General features: G+C 44.2%; 1 protein-coding gene across 4 annotated transcripts in view; it reads right to left on the reverse strand.

Annotated features, from left to right (window-relative positions):
* Positions 1 to 19,456, reverse strand: part of CGN (cingulin) — a 36,824-nt gene extending 17,368 nt beyond the window's left edge. For all 4 annotated transcript variants that reach the window (XM_030187100.1, XM_030187099.1, XM_030187097.1 and 1 more), the window contains exons 1-3: positions 19,415 to 19,456; positions 12,651 to 12,764; positions 279 to 1,424 (exon numbers count right to left, since the gene is read on the reverse strand). In XM_030187100.1, coding sequence (XP_030042960.1) covers positions 279 to 1,424; positions 12,651 to 12,680 — 1,176 coding nt within the window. In that variant the 5' untranslated portion in view covers positions 12,681 to 12,764; positions 19,415 to 19,456. The remainder of the gene's footprint in view (positions 1 to 278; positions 1,425 to 12,650; positions 12,765 to 19,414) is intronic.
* Between the last annotated feature and the right edge of the window lie 1,173 nt (positions 19,457 to 20,629).

The following is a 20,629-nucleotide window of genomic DNA, read 5'->3' on the forward strand; positions in this document are numbered from 1 at the left end:
CAGAAGGGAAAAAGGTGCTGCTTGCAACCAGCATGGGGAGAATGGACAGACTTCTGTGGACAGCACTGGCTGTGGCTGCACCTCTTCCCGCCCTCCAAATCATTAACTGATTTACCAAAGCAAAACTGCCATGAGAGTCCTTGCCTTACACCTCTGAGATGGCCCTTCCTAAAAAGATGTGCCCTAGGCATGTTATCTAGTTTATATAGGTCTTAATCCTGCCCTGCACAATACAACATTACTGGAGAGACATGAGAAGCCCATTAAGGCCCAGTTACCTGCAGTTCTGCCTGCAGCTTCTGTGTCCGGCTTTCAATCTGGGGCTTCTTGTGGCCCTGATTCACCCACTCTTGGGTCATTCTGGACCTGCTGATTGACAGCTCTGGACAGTCTCTCTTGTAAGGTCTGTTCAGGCTGCCGACATCACTCAGTCCTTGGGAATCCACCCAAAAAGCCGGAGGGAGCTCCCTGGACTCTACAGTGTCACTATAGGACACCCGGCTGTCAAGGCTTTGTGACCGTTTCCTCTCGTCTGGACAGATCCGGCTTCTCCTGGCAGTCCGGCCTCGTGGTTGCCCTGTCACATCAAACTTGTTGATCAGGGAGTCCACAGAGGATAATGGCTTTGTGTCAATGTCAACTGACGTGGACTGCTGCTTCACCACAGATCTCAACCCTGATACACTGTCGATGGGCTGATCATTGTTCAGTCTTGCCTTGCTGGTAAGATTTGTAACACTGCTGCTCCTGGTGGCATCGCTGGCGGGCAGGGCAGAGCGTTCCCCATGCTTCCGTTCACGGTCATCTTCCAGGTCTGGCTGAAGCAGAGAGCCCTGAGAGTAGGATCGCCACAGTTCCTCCCTGGCCCTAGAGCGCTCTCCCTGAGAGGATGGGGTACCATTGCTCTTTTGAGATGATCCCCTGCCAGCCTCCTTTGTCTGGGTCCTGCAAGCCTTTTTGGAATCTTCATCGGAAGTGCTGTACTGAGAGATGCTCTGTGTGTAGCGCTGGGAGTCCTTGCTGGCCGCGTATGGGTTGTCAGGGATCTCAGAGTCGGAGCTGTGCGAGCTCGGGGCCTTTTTGTACTGAGGAAACGCATCACTTGGATCAGAGGGGAGAGGTGCAGCAGCCTGGGTGCCCGCAAGCGACCCTCCATATTTGTTATCCGATCTGATCTGGACCCCATATGAGGACTCCCCCTTCTCACCACTGTTCAGCACTACAAATGGCTGCCCAGCAATACCCTGGACCCGGACAGCTACCCCATAGGAGCTGGGTTTGGATGGTCTGCTCCGGGCCTTCTGAAGCCTCGCTGTCTCTTTCAGATCATCGATAAAACGGATTTGCACACCATAGTCCAGCTGGTTCTGCTTCTCCGCCATTGCCCCATTCACACTCCTGTCCATGTACTGGCGCTGCAGATTCTGCAAAATAAAAAGAAAAAAGATAAATTGTTTGTTATCATCCACAGTTTTCCACAGGCCTGGAGCTGTCCAGGGCTTTGGTTGGCCCTATCTAATTTTATCTTGGGGCAGATTGGTTTGAAAAGGGGATTCAGGAAGAGGCAGAGGAGAGCAAACAGACTTGTGTTATTATAAAGTCTTCATACATATTGACAGTTGAGTATCCACCTCACACAAACATGGAAGGGATGGGGAGGGGGGACTGGAAGCAGAACCACAGAATCCCACTGGGATTCTCATTTAACATGTCTACTTTTACAAGCCAGTCTCCTTCATAAGACATGTCCACAGCCAGGCTAAAAGACAAGTTGTCCTTATTATACGCACTACTGTGGGAAGATACCTTGCTTCCCGAGCTAATTCTTCATGTAGGACATGAGTTCTCAACTAGCCAATCTGGTTTTCAGGAGACCCACAAGGAACATGCAGATCTCTCTCCTGCTCATTCGCTGGGCATATCCTGAAAACCAGATTGTCTGGGTGTGCACTAGGAACATATAAATGCCAGATGTGGTGCCCGCCTCAGTTCCGAGCCACTAACACTTTAGAGATAGTAAAACATGCCATGTTCTGGTCCTACAGACAATGAATAAATGCCTACCTCCTCTCCCCCACCCCTGGGGCTCCACCTGCAGGATTCTCTAAAGAGATTGGAAAGTCACAATCATGCACCCAGTCTCACACTCTTGTAATACCCCCGAGGAATACCAGCAGCCTGCGGGGGACCATAGCCTGCACAAACACACCAAATCACATGTTCACAAACCCAGGGACGGCTTGTGGGGTATCCCCATCTTAGCAAGACTTTCTCACCTTTTTTTTTTTTTTTTTAACCCAACTACATCAACTGCTGTAACCACATCCTCCGGCAACAAGTCTCAGGTCTTAATACGCCAAGTGAAAAAATATTTCCTTCTGTTTGATTTAAAAGTATTTCCATGTAACTTTATTCAGTGCCCCCTACTCTTTGTACTTTTTGAAAGAATAAAATCAATTTACTTCCAGTCGTTCTACACCACTCAGGATTTTGTAGACCTCAGTCATCTTCTCCCCCCCCCCCCTCCTCCCTCCCCAGCTGTCTTTTCCAAGCTGAAGAGCCCTAACCTCTTTAGCCTTTCCTCATACGGGAAGAGTTCCATCCCCTTTATCATTTTGGTTGCTCTTCTTTGAATCTTTTCTAAATTCCACTATATCTTTCTTTGAAATACAGCGACCAGAATTGAACACAATACTCAAGGTGAGGTTGCGCCATGGAGCGATTCTGAGGCGTTATATTCTTGGTCTTATTTTCCATCTTTTCCTAATTCCTAGCCTCCTGTTTGCTTTTTTGGCTGCAGCCACACACTAAGCAGAAGATGTCAGTGTATTGTCTACAATGACACCTAGATCTTTTTCTTGAGTGCTGGCTCCTAAAGTGGACCCCAGCATCAGGTACCCATGGTTTGGATTATTCTTCCCAATGTGCATCACTTTGCATTTGTCCACATTAAATTTCATCTGCCATTTGGATGCACAGTCTTCCAGTTTCCTAAGGTCCTCCTGCAGTTCTTCACAGTCTGCATTCTTTTAAAAACTTTGAATAATTTTGAATCATCTGCAAATCTGATCTTCATACTGTACACTGCCTTGGGTGAAATCTCTTCATAAAAGGCGGTTAATATATCCCAATAAAGAAATAAAATTCTTCCCATTTTTAGATCAATTTGTTAAAAAAAAAAAAGCACTGGTCCCAGTAAAGATCACTGTGGCACTCCACTATTCACCTCCCTGCACTGAAAGAGCTGTCCTTTTAATCATTTAACCCTACTCTGTTTTTTCAATTTTTTAACCAATCCACAATAGGACACTGTCTAGGCCTGAACTCAGGTGTCAGTCCTTAGCCACTGACAGATGAAGCTGGAAAGCTCCCAGCAGTGAGCAGAATAAAACCTCAAGACATGGGGTGTGCTCTTGTCCTCTTCATCCACCTGCTGCAAAACCTAACCTTCCAATCTGAAAATAGCAGCAATGGATTTTTGCTCCATCTCCAAACATCTCCTAGCATGACGGCACTCAGTAGCTTCAACAGAAGATAATCAGAGGCTTCTGATTTCTCTGGAGAGGAGAGATGCTCAGGAGGGTCACTGCCTCCATATCCTTACCAGGTTTGGCACACAGAGAGCAGCAGAGCTTAAGGACTCCCTGTCCCCAGATGCTCTTCAGATCACAGGAGAACAGACTCCCTGTGAATCCAGTGTTACAACGCAGAGAAACCTGGCCCTAAGAGCAAAGCCACATCAAATCTTTATTTAGTCCGGCCCATCGATACCTGGCACTAACCTCCATGCGTACACAGTGCCACATAACCTTCAAAGGAGCAATGCACAGTATTTAGTCAAGATTTTCTAGCTGGTCTGCAGGAAGGGCAGGTTGTTCCTTGCCAGTGGTGTTGTATTCAGGATAAAATGACTACCAGGATGGAGCCAGAAGTGTGAATGACCCCTGTCCCCAGCATTAGCTCAGGAGCAGGACCTGCCCTCCCACCAATCAGTGCCAGGAATGGGATTATAAACACAGCAGAGATTAAACTTTCAGCAGGTGGAAAACCAGAGAGAATAAAACAGCCAAAGAGCTGCTAAGCAGCAGAGGTATCCAGCTCCCACTCCCCACCCAGGAGCTGACATTCCTGAAGGGCACTTTCAGGCAAACATGTGATTTGGTGAAATGGTTGTAAGAGGAGCGGAGGAGGACATGGTAAATGTTCCAGAAACAGTCAGCCACACCTGATAAAGGATCTGCTGAGAACCTGAGGAGGGAGGTGGCAGGGGTTGGGGAAACTGTGCAAGCACAGAAACAGCAGTGCTTGGGAATTACCATCATCCTCGCCAAGGTTCAAGAAGATGAATATGGAAGCCCCCCAACCCCCTTGAGCGCTCCCAAAATTATATCATCTTATTACAGAGCACAGCCCCAGGCACAAGGGCTAGCCGTCCATGCTTACCTCTCCCTAGTTGAGCCCCCAGTCCCAGATGCCTCCCCCAAACTCCCAGTTCTCTAGTCTAGTTTCAGGAATCGCTCTCAGTAGCCCACCAAGGAGCACAGTTCACAGGAATTACACCTCTCGGACAGTACTCAAATCATTTCTGTCTGAAAAATTCAAGAGGGCTGAACGAAAAGCCACAAAAATTCAGTTCTGCTCATGTAGTCTCCCTCCTCCTCGGAATGGGCTGGGCTGAGATATACCGTCAATGCTGGCTTAAAGAACATCAACAGGCTTGAAGATCATGATGCTGATCCTAATGTTTATCAACCTGTACTTCCATATAAGCTGAGGGGGCAGAGGACACGTCTCTCTCCTACCCAGAGGCTCCCAGTCCTGACAGGACCATTCGGCTAAGGAAATCGAGACACATGGCCTTTAGGGAGTGGAGGGGTAGCCTAATGATTAGTGCAGCAGGCTTTGATACTAACAACCTGGGTTCGATTCCCACTGCAGCTCCTTGTGACCATGGGCAAGTCACTTAACCCTCCATTGCCCCAGGTACAAAAAAAAACCCTTAGATTGTGAGCCCTCTGGGGACAGAAAAACTACCCTATGTGTACAGCACTGCATAGTGCTATAGAAAATTAGTAGTAGTAGACACTAACCATGGGGAAAAGACACCCATGAATCAGGCCCCTGACCATTGATTCCACAGCTGGACCAGCACATTTCCAACCATGGCAACTTCACGTAATCTTATTTTCCTAAACTACAGCAAAACCTGTGCACATGTCAGACATGTGGCTGAATTAGTGCAAACTTCAGCTAGGGTTAACTCTAATGTGGTTCTACTGCTGTTCTCCAGAATCAGGAGGCACCTCTGCAAACAGATTCGCCTAAAATAATCCAATCTGACTGCGAGAGATGGCAAGGGGCTGGGCTGGGACAGCGCAGACACACACACACACAATAAAAAAATACCATAATCAGGTAAATCCATGCCCATTCTCAGCCTGCTTTTTTTTCTGTCCTCAGTTTCCCTGCAAAAGCTACCATGCTTGGACATCACAAGGCTGAGACCCAGAATAAGATGGCCAAAGCAAAGAACTGGAGAATTTGGTTCCTCAAACATGGAGACAGTAGCGTGATCCAGATGGCTGACACTGCTGAGCGCTTTGTAATGGCAAAGCGGATGACCCTGTTCACAAAGCTGCCAGTCTCATGCCCCCAGGAGGAAAGACCCTATAACCTGGGCATAGCAGACCTGCTCAGCAGATCAAGAGCCTGGTATGAGACAGCTGCTGCAATTTCCACTGACTACAAAGTGGCAAATACACCAGAGAAAATAATGCAAAGGAATGCATGCAGACAGACTCCATCCTGTGCAGAGGTGACCTGCTCATCCTTGAGGGCTACAAAGAGCTTTTAGGATATGAAGGCCGTAGTTTGCAGATGCTGTATTTAATCAGGAAGCAACTTGATAAAGAGTTTTGTCTAATACTAGAGCAATTAGCCCACAGAATAGATGATAGTGTGAAGGCCCAGAGCAGGTCCTAAATTACAGATCAATGCTTTCTGCGTACAGGAGGCTTCTGATTTTAGAACACAAGCCAAGAACAACTCCTCAGGCAGCAGGACAACTGTGTGGCAAAGAAAATAACCAGAGGCCAGTGAAGAGACACAATCACCTGTCAGGCACCATGTCCACAATTATCCAGTGTAGAGAAACAACCACCTAGGAGACAGAGAGCTGCCCTCTACCAAGGCCTTGAGCACCCTAATTTACAAATTAAACCACCAAGTCAGCAAGCTTTTGACTGGTATAGCTGGTAGTATGTTAAATTTGCACGTAGTAACTTCAGAAGTCCACTGAAAAGTTAGAGCCAGGGAGGAATATTTACTGATCCAGTGGTTCCCAAACCAGGTCCTGGAGGCACCCCAGCCAGTCAAGTTTTCAGGATATCCACAATAAATATTCATTAGAGCGATCTCTGCATGCACTGGCTCCACTGCATGTAAATCTCTCTCATAAATATTCATTATGGATATCCTGAAAACCTGACTGGCTGTGGGGTTGGGAACCAGTGTACTAATCTGAAGATCGCACATGCCCAGGCATGATTATTTATTTATAACATTTGTACCCCACATTTTCCCACCTATTTGCAGGCTCATTAGTTCTGTAAGTGGTGATACCAGTTCCGGATAGGAGAAATACATTGAGGTAGAGGGACAAATTGGGTTAGGTTACAGGAGGAAAGTTTGTCTTATGATAAGAGCTAAAGGTAATAGGTTAAATTTCATTCATGACAAAATTAGCTTGAACAAGAAAATTAAACTGGAAATTAAAGGGACTGTCCTTATTTGTTAATTTGTACAGCGCTGCGTAACCCTAGTAGCGCTCTAGAAATGTTAAGTAGTAGTAGTAGTAGTAGTATTCTCTATATCTCAACTGTTTTTGCTAAATTATCTTGATTTCTACTACTACTACTTAATACATGTTGTATAGATGCGTTTTGTTAATTTGCATTTAGGATGAATTATTATTGTATGCTTTCTTAAATAAGTTTTCAATAGGTTTACGGAAGGTCACTATGTCGTGTGTTATTTTTAATGGATTTTGGTAATTCATTCCAAATTTGCGTGCATATGTAGGAGAAGCTGGGTGCATATGTTAATTTATATTTCAGTCCCTTACAGTTTGGATAGTGGAGATTCAGGAATGTACATGATGAGCTGGTAGAGTTCCTGATTGGTAGGTCAATAAGGTCTGACATATATCCTGGAGCCTCACTGTGTATGATCTTATGAACCAGGGTGCAAACGTTAAAAGCAATGCGTTCTTTTAAAGGGAGCCAGTGCAGTTTTTCTCGTAAGGGACTGGCACTTTCATATTTCATTTTGTCAAATATTGAGTCTGGCTGCCGTGTTCTTTGCAGTTTGAAGTTTTTTGATAATTTGTTCTTTGCACCCAGCATAGATGGCGTTGCAGTAGTCTAGCTGGCATAATACCAATGATTGCACCAGTCTGCAGAATGCTTCTCTTGGGAAGAAAGGCTTCATTCTTTTGAGTTTCCACATGGAATGAAACATTTTTTTGTTGTGATTTTCGCATGGTTCTGTAATGTAAGGTTGCGATCAATTGTAACTCCTAAAATTTTCACAGTTTCTGAGACGGGGAGGGTAAAGCTAGGGATGTTTAACTTAGTGGGTTTGTACTTATTGTGTTGTGATGAAAGAATGAGACATTGTGTTTTCTCAGCATTGAGTTTTAATTTAAAAGTATCCGCCCATGAGTTCATTATATGGAAGCTGTCGTTGAGTGCATTTGTAATTTCTGTTAGGTCATGTTTAAATGGGATATAAATCGTAACATCAACTGCATAAATGAAAGGGTTAAGGCCTTGGTTAGCTAAATGTTTTGGCTAATGGGGTCATCATTAAATTGAAAAGGGATGGTGAAAGTGGAGATCCTTGAGGGACTCCGCATTCTGATTTCCAAGGTGATGATATTGTCGAATTTGATATCACTTGTTATGTTCTTGTTGTTAAGAAACCCTTGATCCAGTTAAGTACGTTTCCTGTTATTGCAAAGTATTCTAAGATATTTAGCAGTATTTCATGATTAACCAAGTCAAACGCACTGGACATGTTGAATTGCAGAAGAAGTATGCTATCTACTACTACTACTACTTAGCATTTCTATAGCGCTACAATGCGTACGCAGCGCTGCACAAACATAGAAGAAAGACAGTCCCTGCTCAAAAAGCTTACAATCTAATAGACAAGAAATAAAGTAAGCAAATCAAATCAATTAATGTGTACAGGAAGAAGGTGAGGAGGGTAGGTGGAGGCAAGTGGTTACAAGTGGTTACGAGTCAAAAGCAATGTTAAAGAGGTGGGCTTTCAGTCTAGATTTAAAGGTGGCCAAGGATGGGGCAAAACACAGCATTTTCCTGTAAGAATACTGAAGCTCAATATACTGCTAACACTGCCTTCACGTTTTCTTTATAATCTGAACCAGCACGTGCAGATTTTCATATGGCTTATTCCTTAGTGCTTAATTACGTGCTTGCTTTATAAGCTACACCATTTCATACTGCTCACCTGATAGCATCACTAATGAGGGATTCTGCCAAAAATTACTGTCAGCCATCGCCTAGAGCATCTTGCTTGGGAAACTACTTACGAGGCTTTTTAAAAGCCCAATTTTGCATACGGTATCTAATTAGAAAATGGGCCGTCTATACCAGCATATTTAGAATTCCTTGAGTATTTTACAAAAGTTTGCTCAACATGAAACCTTTTTTAAGATATGTACAAAGAAATGGAGAAACAAGTAACTTGCAGCATGTCCACCAGGAATAACTATTTCACAAAGGAACACACAAATGCTATCTCCCTTTGCTATCGCTTGCTTAAATTTGGTTAGTAGAGTGGTCAGTACAGTTTCTGTACTGTGGTTAGATCGAAATCCTGACTGTGATTCATGTGCAGGTGCACTTCTCATGAGGCCGTGTCATTCAGATCCCCGGGTCTTGCATTTCTCTGTTGCATTGCACACAGATGTCTGCTTTATCCAGAGCTAAAGGCACTTCATTAAAATAATCCCAAACAGGGTCTCTTATGGTTCACTGCCATAGGTTTTTCCTCCTCAGTATGATCTCAAAAATCCACAGAAGGTACAGTGAGAATCAAAGTATTCCTCAGGGCTGCAGGAACAGTTCTGCTGTTCACTTTTGGTTTCACTTTCCCTTCCTTTCCCCTGTCCAAGGAGGTTTGTCAAAAAGCTGAAGCCAGTTCCCCCAGCAGATGGCACCTTGGTATGTCCAAAACATACTATCAGCTGCTGCATCCACATTATCACTGTGCATTAATATCTCAGTTATATTTTGAAAAATGCTGGCTTGAACAGCACAGGGATATATACAGAGGAACGACATATGGGAAGCTTTAAAATAAAGAAGAAAAAAAAGCTATCAAATAGAACATGGAGCAGTGAAAGGCTTCCAGGGGGTTCTGTGTTCGAAACAATGAGCAAAGTCAGAGAGAGAGAGAGAAGACGGAAACTTGTCAGTCAACATTCAGCCCACACCAAAAGGGATTTACCGGACAGGAAACTTTCCTGACCAATTAAGTTGCTTTGCATTGGGCAGTTGGAGTCTAATCCTGGGATAGACAGAGGCACCCGAGCCATGGGTTGCTGCTGTCACTATCTTTTTGAGATGGTTTAAAAAAATTAATTAATTTAAAAAAAAGCACATAGCACAGCACTGAAACTCACAATATAGCATTGCAAATAAGAAAGGGGGCTGAAAGGGGGATCACCACAATTGACTTTTAAGGAGTACAAGAATACTATGCGATAGCAGGAGAGTCCAGAATAGTTCACAGCATTAAAAACATCTAAAGACTTTTTTTTTTAACGGAATAAATGTAAAAAGTCTGCATCTCAACGATTGTGGAACAAAAAAGTTAATTTTTAATGGGTAGAGGATCCCACAGTATCCTTTTACCTTTTGCTGCACTGGAGCGCTGATAAAAATGTTAACCCCCCCCCCCCCCCCATAACAGAGAGAATACAAAACCTAGGAGGTTTAACAAAATTGAGCCTGCAAAGAGGTGGGATATAAATGCAATAAATAAATAAAATGAACCTCACAAATTTGCTATTGTTTGGAACAAACCAATATGTCGGCAAGCTCCGTCCTCTGGCTTCAGTCCACATAATGGGTCAGATAAACTCGGCTTTTTTTGAGGGGGTACTGAGTACCGGCACCTTTTCCATTGTCTGCTAAAATTGACCCATGGACCTCTAATGAAAGAGCTCAGGCTCTACACACCAATTCTGCCTTGTCATAGATTCTGTGACTGGTTGCAGGGGGCCTGGCTATTGTGGGGTGGGTCCTTCAGTGGATTACCCCACCCCTGAAGGGTGGCCTGGCATTTGAGTACCGGCACCTTTTTTGCTAGAAAAAAATGTAGTGGATAAACTTATGCCATCTCCTGTCATTAAACCTCCTTGCCCCTCTCCATGTATGTTTACTCATGCTCCTTTTCCCATCTCTGCCCCCCCCCCCCCCCCCCATTCATTGATCTTCCTTATCTGCACATTTAAAAAAGAGACACAAGGACTTCAGAGTGTGAATATAGAACTCCTGCAAGGCCTGGGCTGTTATCTCATCCCCATATACTACCATCAACACCCACCTTTTTACAAGTTAGGGTTACTATTCAGATGATATTTGTTTTTGTTTTGTTTTTAGTGTTTTACACAGGAAAACATTAAGCAAATGAATTCAAAACATCTATTGTTAAACATCCATAGCTATCCCAGTACATTTATGATTCTTTATTGTAAAGTTGGATTCTTACAACAAATTACTTTCATATGCATTATTCTTTGTTATGTATCCTATACTGTTTATTGTAAACCATAGGGACAATGTGGGATATAAATGTCACAAATAATAATAATGAATAATATTTATCACACATTTTCAACCATAAGCAAGCTAAGCCTCTGGGAAAATAATCCCCCTGGCATGCAAGAAAGCAGACAGTGGCTTCACCACAGACCCTTCTAGAGCAGGGGTTATCAACCCAGTCCTCAGGACACCCACAAAGAATATGCATGAGAAAGATCAGCATACAGTGGAGGTAGTGCATGCAAATTTATCTGATATCTTGAAAAACAGACTGGCTTGAGAAACCTTGGGATAGGGTGATGATTTAACTAAACAGCTGGCCCTGAAATACAAGCTGTGAACAAAGTTCTTACTCTCTTCTTAGCACATGCAACGTCTTTATTAAGCTGTCACTGAGGATGCAGAGATGTGGGAAAATAAATAAATAAACACAACTGTTTGGCAATACGAAAGATGAAGCCAAAAAAGCATTACCACATGCACATATCATCCCTAAGCATTTGACCCACACAGTCATAACCATCGTATTAGAATAACATGGTCAGAGCAATCCAAATCTATCTGCCCTTAGCATAGGACCCACCATGGTTTGTATCGCACTCCTTCAAAAACCAATAGAACACATGGGTCCTGACTGTGAGCTAAACCTGCTGCTTACCACATCCCACCCTTGCTGAACTTTCCATGATCACCCCCTTCTATTCAATGAGTGGGACTTTTATCATGTCCTGTTATAGAAACCAGCTGGTAGCTGGTCTTTTTTAAAACTAAGGTGATGATGTTATTCTCTGGCTCTGGAGTTTGTTTCCCAAGATGCAAAGGTGTTATTGAATTTTCTGCAGTTCAGATGCAGTTACCAACAAGAACAAGGAAGGAAGCCAGCTATGGGCATGGTATATAAAATAGAACCTAGCCAGCAGCTTCTGTTTCACAGCTAAACTGTTTGTTTGTTTTTCAATCACATTCCCCCAGCCCTGGCAGCCCAAAGTTGCCAAGCAAGACAGCAACTAGATCTCTGCAACTTGTGTTTTTCTTTTGTATGTTAATACAAAATCTGCCGCGGAAACAAAGATTTTGCTATAGGTCATCCAAGTGTGAAATGTAAGCTAAGAATTCCAATTCTACAGTGCAGTGCACGAGCCTGCACCCAGCACTTCACCAGTTCTTTGCAACTGCACTTTTGCATGGTATAGCTCAACCCCGTTATAATGCGGTGCTTGGGGTCCAAAGAATCACATTGTAGTATATGCGGATCGCGTTAGAAATCACAACCCATACAGTACTACAGAATAAAATGAAAAAGAAAAGGGAATCATAATGCACTCCTTATTTATCCAGGATTGATTGCTTTATTGTGTTTCTTTCCTTATTTTTGATTATTTCAATTGAGCATTTTAATTGTGAAACTTATCAATAGAAATCAAACAAAATAAAACATGGAAAAGAAAATAAGATGATACCTTTTTTATTGGACATAACTTAATACATTTCTTGAATAGCTTTCGAAGGTTGCCCTTCTTCCTCAGATCGGAAATAAGCAAATGTGCTAGCTGACAGTGTATATAAGTGAAATACACTGTCAGCTAGCACATTTGCTTATTTCCGATCTGAGGAAGAAGGGCAACCTTCGAAAGCTATTCAAGAAATGTATTAAGTTATGTCCAATAAAAAAGGTATCATCTTATTTTCTTTTCCATGTTTTATTTTGTTTGATTTCTATTGATAACCTTAAGAGTGGACTAACACGGCTACCACACTCCTCTACTAATTGTGAAACTGAAAGAGAAACTACAGTACCTTTTCTGTTTCAAGAAATTTAAGTCCCATTTGCAAACTCGCAGGCGCTTCTGTGATCTTAGGTGGTAGCTCAGGTTCCTCATCTTCATCAGTTGCATCCAAATCATGATTTTGCTGTAAATATGTAGATATTAAGCATCTATTTGCACATTTTCCAAGGCCCTCAGCCGTGCAGGTTGTGGGCAAGGGAGTAAAATATAGTCTAGGCATTGCCCATATATAACTAGCTGGTTAGTACCAGATTCGTATCTAGTGCAAGACAACACACTGTCTACCCACTTTGGGTTTCCTGGACTTCCGATTCGATCCTATCGGCGTCTCGTGTTAATCAAATCGTTTATCGTTTATTTAATTTACTAGACTGTCGCTTATTACAAAATGTAAATCAGGGTTCACATTTTAACGTATCGCGTTATAAAGGGGTTGAGCTACATTAACAGAAAGACACGGCAAAGTCAGTCAATCAGTGCAGTAGAAACTTTAATGACACTCTTGGGAACGGACTTAGATGTACAGTAAAAAAGGATTACATTGCCTACAATAAAATCTCCACTGGCTGCCCCAGACCCAGAAAACACTGTTGGGTGGGTGTGTTGGCATTAATGAAACAGTGGAGTGAAAGAACCTCCTTCCAAACTGAAGCCATTGCTCAGATAGCTACAGAACCTCAAATCATTCAGCCGACAGTAGGTCGCCAAGGCCAGATGGTGCAAGTATCAGGTGCCCCCTGCTCTTCACTTTCAAGACTATAGACCCCCCCCTCAAGATTTCGATAACCAAGAATCACAGCCATCCTGACAGCCCCCTTCCCAGACCGATTCAGCAAAAATGTACAACACTGTGCTCCATTCCCTACACACACAGGGGGGCTTTTGGAAGCTGGCCATAGGCAGCCTTTTCTAAACCTGTTCACAAAAGCAACATTGGCACCTATGTGCCTTTACAAATTAGCTTCTGCAGTGACCCCCAGTAGTGCACAAATGCCCTCATATGGATTTCCATCTACTCCAAAGGGGGTGCACAAGTTTTACCCCTAATTTGATATAGACACTTCCATAATTGCAAAGGGGGAATGGGCACAGGCATTCCGACTATTATGTTAGGAGTTAAGGACCAAGAAAGGGATCTGGGTGTCGTCCTCGACAATACACTGAAACCTTCTGCTCAGTGTGCTGCTGCGGCTCGGAAAGCGAATAGAATGTTGGGCATTATTAGGAAAGGTATGGAAAACAGGTGTGAGGATGTTATAATGCCGTTATATCGCTCCATGGTGCGACCGCACCTCGAGTATTGTGTTCAGTTCTGGTCGCCGCATCTCAAGAAAGATATAGTAGAATTGGAAAAGGTGCAGCGAAGGGCGACTAAAATGATAGCGGGGATGGGACAACTTCCCTATGAAGAAAGACTAAGGAGGCTAGGGCTTTTCAGCTTGGAGAAGAGACGGCTGAGGTGAGACATGATAGAGGTATATAAAATAATGAGTGGAGTGGAACAGGTGGATGTGAAGCATCTGTTCACGCTTTCCAAAAATACTAGGACTAGGGGGCATGCGATGAAACTACAGTGTAGTAAATTTAAAACAAATCGGAGAAAAAGTTTCTTCACCCAACACATAATTAAACTCTGGAATTCGTTGCCGGAGAATGTGGTGAAGACGGTTAGCTTGGCAGAGTTTGAAAAGGGGTTAGATGGTTTCCTAAAGGACAAGTCCATAAACCACTACTAAATGGACTTGGGAAAAATCCACAATTCCAGGAATAACATGTATAAGAATGTTTGTATGTTTTGGAAGCTTGCCAGGTGCCCTTGGCCTGGATTGGCCGCTGTCGTGGACAGGATGTTGGGCTTGATGGACCCTTGGTCTTTTCCCAGTGTGGCATTACTTATGTACTTATCAGCACACACTGACTGACATTTACACCTGCCGCACAACAAGTGTAAGTGGTTGTGCCAAATTTTAGGCACCTAATTGCTGACTTGTTCTAGTATTTCTAGAACACATTAGGCACACAGATTTGCTTAGCACCAAGATTTTGGGCCCCTTTGGAGAGCTTCCTCCCCCCCCCCATATTTTACAGAATATACATGTTCAAGCTCTTTCAGCACATTTTATAAAAGATCCTTTTTCAGGTGGAAAAGTTTCCAGAAGCCATTTCCCCACGTCCTAAGACTCTTTGACAGTCGCTGGTCAATAAAAGAGCAGGCTAATGGCTCTGCACTTTGTGCCTGTCAGGATCTGTTGTTTGTTTTGACTGCAGCTGCCACACTAGGGGACCACCGAGCCTGCCTTAAAGTGAAGCAGGTCCTGTAACTCCCCATAATTATCAGCTCCTTAAAGCATCACAAGCGTTTCCACGCACACCATTATGAATATGAGGCCCCGATGCTCAAAACTTACAGTGCTTGCAACGTTTTTTTAGGCTGGTTATAGCCACTCTAGCACACACGTCATTCAGCGTCTAATGCACAAAAGAGTTCTGCATTGCTTTTGCCATTAGCGGTAGCAGCTATTGATAATCCTATGCAAATGTATTACAACGAGCTCATTAAATTAAAATGAGCATTCCGTGCAATGTACAGAAAGGAATATCTACCTTTAACGTTCAAAATATTCCAGCAGGTCTGGAGCTGTTGTTGCACGAAGGTGACTTTAGCCTATGACGCGATTGTCACCTTTTTTCCCTGGACTTGCATATAACAGCACTTACTGCAAGTGCTTTGCCTACCGATCTGGAGAATGTAATGGGGCAATTTGACAAATTGAAGAGTAGCAAATCTCCTGGACCAGATGGTATTCATCATAGAGTACTGATAGAATTGAAAAACGAACTTGCGGAACTATTGTTAGTAATATGTAATTTATCTTTAAAATCAAGTGTGGTACCGGAACATTGCAGGGTGACCAATGTAACGACGATTTTTTAAAAAGGTTCCAGAGGAGATCCGGGAAATTATAGACTAGTGAGCCCAATGTTGGTGCCAAGCAAAATGGTAGAGACTATTATAAAGAACAAAATTACAGAGCATGTTTAAAAGCATGGATTAATGAGACAAAGCCAACATGGATTTAGTGAAGGGAAATCTTGCCTCGCCAATCTATTACATTTCTTTGAAGGGGTGAGCAAAAGTGGATAAAAGTGAGTTGGTTGATATTGTGTATCTGGATTTTCAAAAGGCATTTGACAAAGTACCTCATGAAAGACTCCAGAGGAAATTGGAGAGTCATGGGATAGGAGGTAGTGTGGATTCAAAACTGGTTAAAAGATAGAAAACAGAGAGTAAGTGGCAGATGAAGTTCAATGTTGACAAGTGCAAAGTGATGCATGTGGGTAAGAGGAACCCGAATTATAGCTACGTCTTGCAAGGTTCCGCGTTAGGAGTTACGGATCAAGAAAGGGATCTGGGTGTCGTCGTCGATGATACACTGAAACCTTCTGCTCAGTGTGCTGCTGCGGCTAGGAAAGCGAATAGAATGTTGGGTGTTATTAGGAAGGGTATGGAGTCCAGGTGTGCGGATGTTATAATGCCGTTGTATCGCTCCATGGTGCGACCGCACCTGGAGTATTGTGTTCAGTACTGGTCTCCGTATCTCAAAAAAGATATAGTAGAATTGGAAAAGGTACAGCGAAGGGCGACGAAAATGATAGTGGGGATGGGACGACTTTCCTATGAAGAGAGGCTGAGAAGGCTAGGGCTTTTCAGCTTGGAGAAGAGACGGCTGAGGGGAGATATGATAGAAGTGTATAAAATAATGAGTGGAATGGATCGGGTGGATGTGAAGCGACTGTTCATGCTATCCAAAAATACTAGGACTAGAGGGCATGAGTTGAAGCTACAGTGTGGTAAATTTAAAACGAATCGGAGAAAATTTTTCTTCACCCAACGTGTAATTAGACTCTGGAATTCGTTGCCGGAGAACGTGGTACGGGCGGTTAGCTTGACGGAGTTTAAAAAGGGGTTAGATAGATTCCTAAAGGACAAGTCCATAGACCGCTATTAAATGGACTTGGAAAAATTCCGCATTTTTAGGTATAACTTGTCTGGAATGTTTTTACGTTTGGGGAGCGTGCCAGGTGCCCTTGACCTGGATTGGCCACTGTCGGTGACGGGATGCTGGGCTAGATGGACCTTTGGTCTTTCCCAGTATGGCACTACTTATGTACTTATGTACTTAGTAGGGTTAAATGGTCAGTATTCTCAAAGGAGACGGGTAGATAGTGGGGTTCACCAGGGGTCTGTGCTGGGACCTCTGGGGTTTGGACGGCTTCCTAAAGGAAAAGTCCATAGACCATTATTAAAATGACTTGGGGAAAACATATTTATAAATGATCTAGAGATGGGAGTAACTAGTGAGGTAATTAAATTTGCTGATGACACAAAGTTATTAAATCGCAAGAGGATTGTGAAAAATTACAAGAGGACCTTACGAGACTGGGCATCTAAATGGCAGATGACGTTTAATGTGAGCAAGTGCAAAGTAATGCGTATGGGAAAGAGGAACCTGAATTATAGCTATGTAATGCAAGGTTCCAAGTTAGGAGTCACCGACCAAGAAAGGAATCTAGGCGTCGTCGTTGATGATACGTTGAAACTCTCTGCTTAGTGTGCTGAGGCGGCTAAGAAAGCAAATAGAAAGTTGGGTATTATTAGGAAAGGAATGGAAAACAAAAATGAGGATGTTATAATGCCCTTGTATCGCTCCATGGTGCAACCGCACCTTGAATATTGTGTTCAATTTTGGTTACCGCATCTCAAAAAAAAAAAAAGATATAGTGGAATTAGAAAAGGTACAGAGAATGGCGACAAAAATGATAAAGGGGATGGGACAACTTCCCTATGAGGAAAGGCTGAAACAGCTAGGGCTCTTCAGCTTGGAGGAAAGACGGCTGCGGGGAGAAGCCACATTGAGCCTGCAAATAGGTGGGAAAATGTGGGATACAAATGCAATAAATAAATAAATAAAATATGATAGAGGTCTATAAAATAATGAGTGGAGTGGAACAGGTAGATGTGAATCGTTTGTTTACTCTTTCCAAAAATACTAGGACTAGGAGGCATGCGATGAAGCTACAAAGTAGTAAATATAAACAAATCTCAGAAAATTATTCTTTACTCAACGTGTAATTAAACTCTGGCATTCGTTGCCAGAGAATATGGTAAAGGCGGTTAGCTTAGCGGGGTTTTAAAAAAAAAGGTTTGGACGGCTTCCTAAAGGAAAAGCCTGTAGACTATTATTAAATTGACTTGAGGAAAATCCACTGCTTATTTCTGGGATAAGCAGCATAAAATGTATTGAACTTTTTTGGTATCTTGCCAGGTATTTGTGACCTGGATTGGCCACTGTTGGAAACAGGATGCTGGGCTTGATGGACCTTTGGTCTGTCCCAGTGTGGTAATACTTATGTATTTATGATCTGCTTGCAGAATTTCTGTGCATCTCATTTGCAGCCAATTTCCTTTGAGTATCGCTTGCCGTTTCCAAATCAATAAGATCAGCCATGGCTGTAAAGCATTGGGCCCTAAGTTTTTCACAAGTTGGGAAACACCTTGCTGAGCAAAAGCCTCTGACTCATAGGAGCTTCTGAAACCACATCTCCACTTCTTCAGATGTAACCGTTTTGAGCGTACAATAAACTGCTTTCAGAAACATCAAGGAAGCTGTTTCTTTCAGGACTGGTAGAGGTACTAGATACACCTAAACGGAAATGCTTCTGCCCTACCCAACAGTTAGGACAAGCCATTCACCACAGTACAATACTGCACAAATACTGCTACAACTCCAACGCTTCCCCCCTGTCCACCAACAGACACATACTGTCATAGACACAGCTCACTATCAAACATCAGAAGTTGTTTAAATGGAAACGAAACAGCTTTTACAAGAGACAGAACTAAGAAACAGCCAAGTGGGGAGGAGCATATGACATTTTCAAGGCAAAGCCTGGCACCAAGGCCGAGTCACTCACCTTAGGCTGCATCCTATCATTACAAAGGTCAGGTGAGCTCTAAAATAAAGACAAGTCCATCTTAATTAGAAAGTGACCTGCTCCAAATTCCAGGGCTGTCACTCACCAGCAGCCAAACCCTGTGCAGTGTTAGGCACATGACTCACAGGGATGAACATTGCCCACCCCCTTCTCTCCCTGATAAGCAGAGTGATCAATGCCCAGGGCAGGCTCCAGCTTCCAAAGCAAGGACTGACCTTTAAACAGGTTTGTCAATTGCAGCCTCTGGAGAGAAGGGGCCTGGGACCACAATCCCTTTCGTATGGGAATTACAGCTCATTCCTGTCTCCTCTCTTCCTTTGAGCCAGTCAGACACTCTGGCTAGTGCAGAGCAGCATTCCTTATCTTCACTCAAGAAAAGAATTTAACCAAGCAATACCATTCCACTGGGTAACCAGGAGCCAACTTTTTCAGAATGAATGTGGCTACTACCTTGGTCAAAGGTATAGGCTCCATATTGAGTCAGCTGGCACCCACATATTCCAGCAGCTGCTTCAGGTGAGGGAGAGGTGGTTGGCAATGTGCCAGGAAGTCACTGGAAACTCCCAGCAGAGATCCAGACCTCCTCCTCCTCCTCCTCCAGAGAGCAGCTCCCAGCACACGTCCAGTAGTGTAGGGAGGACTTTCTCCTAAAGGACCCTGCCTAATAGCGACCCCCTTCCTTCCTTGGTACAGCTGATCCCCGGACCTGGTTCTGCTAAGTAGTCCTGGCCCAGCACCTAGCTCTGATCGCATAGACCTGGTTCTGGTTCCGCTCACCTGCACCTGATCCCTTCCTCGTCCTGGTCTGGATTCTGTTCACCTCTACCAAATCCCTTTCCGCTCACCTGTGTACCTGATCCTGTTCCTAGTCCTCCCCCCCCCCCCGGGCCCCACCCCGTCCACCGCAACCACCAATCACAACGCCATGCCTGGCCGCAGACCGTGCCTATTCCCGACGCTGGAACTCGATTGGCCCTTAGGATCGACGAACGAAAGTGGGAGGAGCGAGGGTGGGGAGCTGGGCGCACTTTCGGTCATGTGACGGGGCGTCGTGACGTCATCGTAGCTGCCAAGTCTCCCGGCGCTGAGATGAGATGAATCGCTTTTCCTCCCAATGCAGTAGCAGGAAAAAGCAAACGCGGAGCCGCAGCCTCGGGAGCAGAACCGACAGCGCATGCCTGAAGGTTGTTGTGGCCCCGCGTTTGTGTTTTTTGGATGGGGTGGTCTCGCTGGTCTCCCACTCAGCCATCTATCTCCTCTTCAATCTGTCCAAAACTCTGCTGCGCGTCTTATATTCCACCAGAGTCGCTATACTCATGTTAGCCCTCTCCTCAAGTCGCTTCACTGGCTCCCTATCCGCTTCCGCATACGGTTCAAACTTCTCCTTTTGACCTACAAGTGCATCCACTCCGCAGCTCCTCAGTACCTTTCCGCTCTCATCTCTCCCTACACTCCTTCCCGTGAACTCCGTTCGCTGGGTAAATGTCTCCTGTCGTCCCCCTTCTCCCCCACTGCAAGGGTCGACTTCTACATGGAATGTTGCTACTATTGGAGATTCTACATGGAATGTTGCTACTATTGGAGATTCTACATGGATTGTTGCTATTCCACTAGCAACATTCCATGTAGAAGGCTGCGCAAGCTTCTGTTTCTGTGAGTCTGACGTCCTGCACGTAAAGTGCAGGACGTCAGACTCACAGAAACAGAAGCCTGCGCGGCCACATTGGTGATCTGCAAGGGCTGACTTCTACATGGAATGTTGCTAGTGGAATAGCAACATTCCATGTAGAATCTCAAATAGTAGCAACAGTGGAGGTAAATGTTCGCTGGGTAAATGTCTCCTGTCATCCCCCTTCTCTCCCACTGCTAACTCCCGGCTCCGTTCCTTCTATCTCGCTGCTCCCTATGCCTGGAATAGACTCCCTGAGCCGGTACGTCAGGCTCAGTCTCTGGCTGTCTTCAAGTCTAGGCTTAAAGCCCACCTCTTTGCTA

Source organism: Microcaecilia unicolor, chromosome 14 (genome assembly GCF_901765095.1).
Source record: "Microcaecilia unicolor chromosome 14, aMicUni1.1, whole genome shotgun sequence".
In the NCBI taxonomy this organism is placed as follows: domain Eukaryota; kingdom Metazoa; phylum Chordata; class Amphibia; order Gymnophiona; family Siphonopidae; genus Microcaecilia; species Microcaecilia unicolor.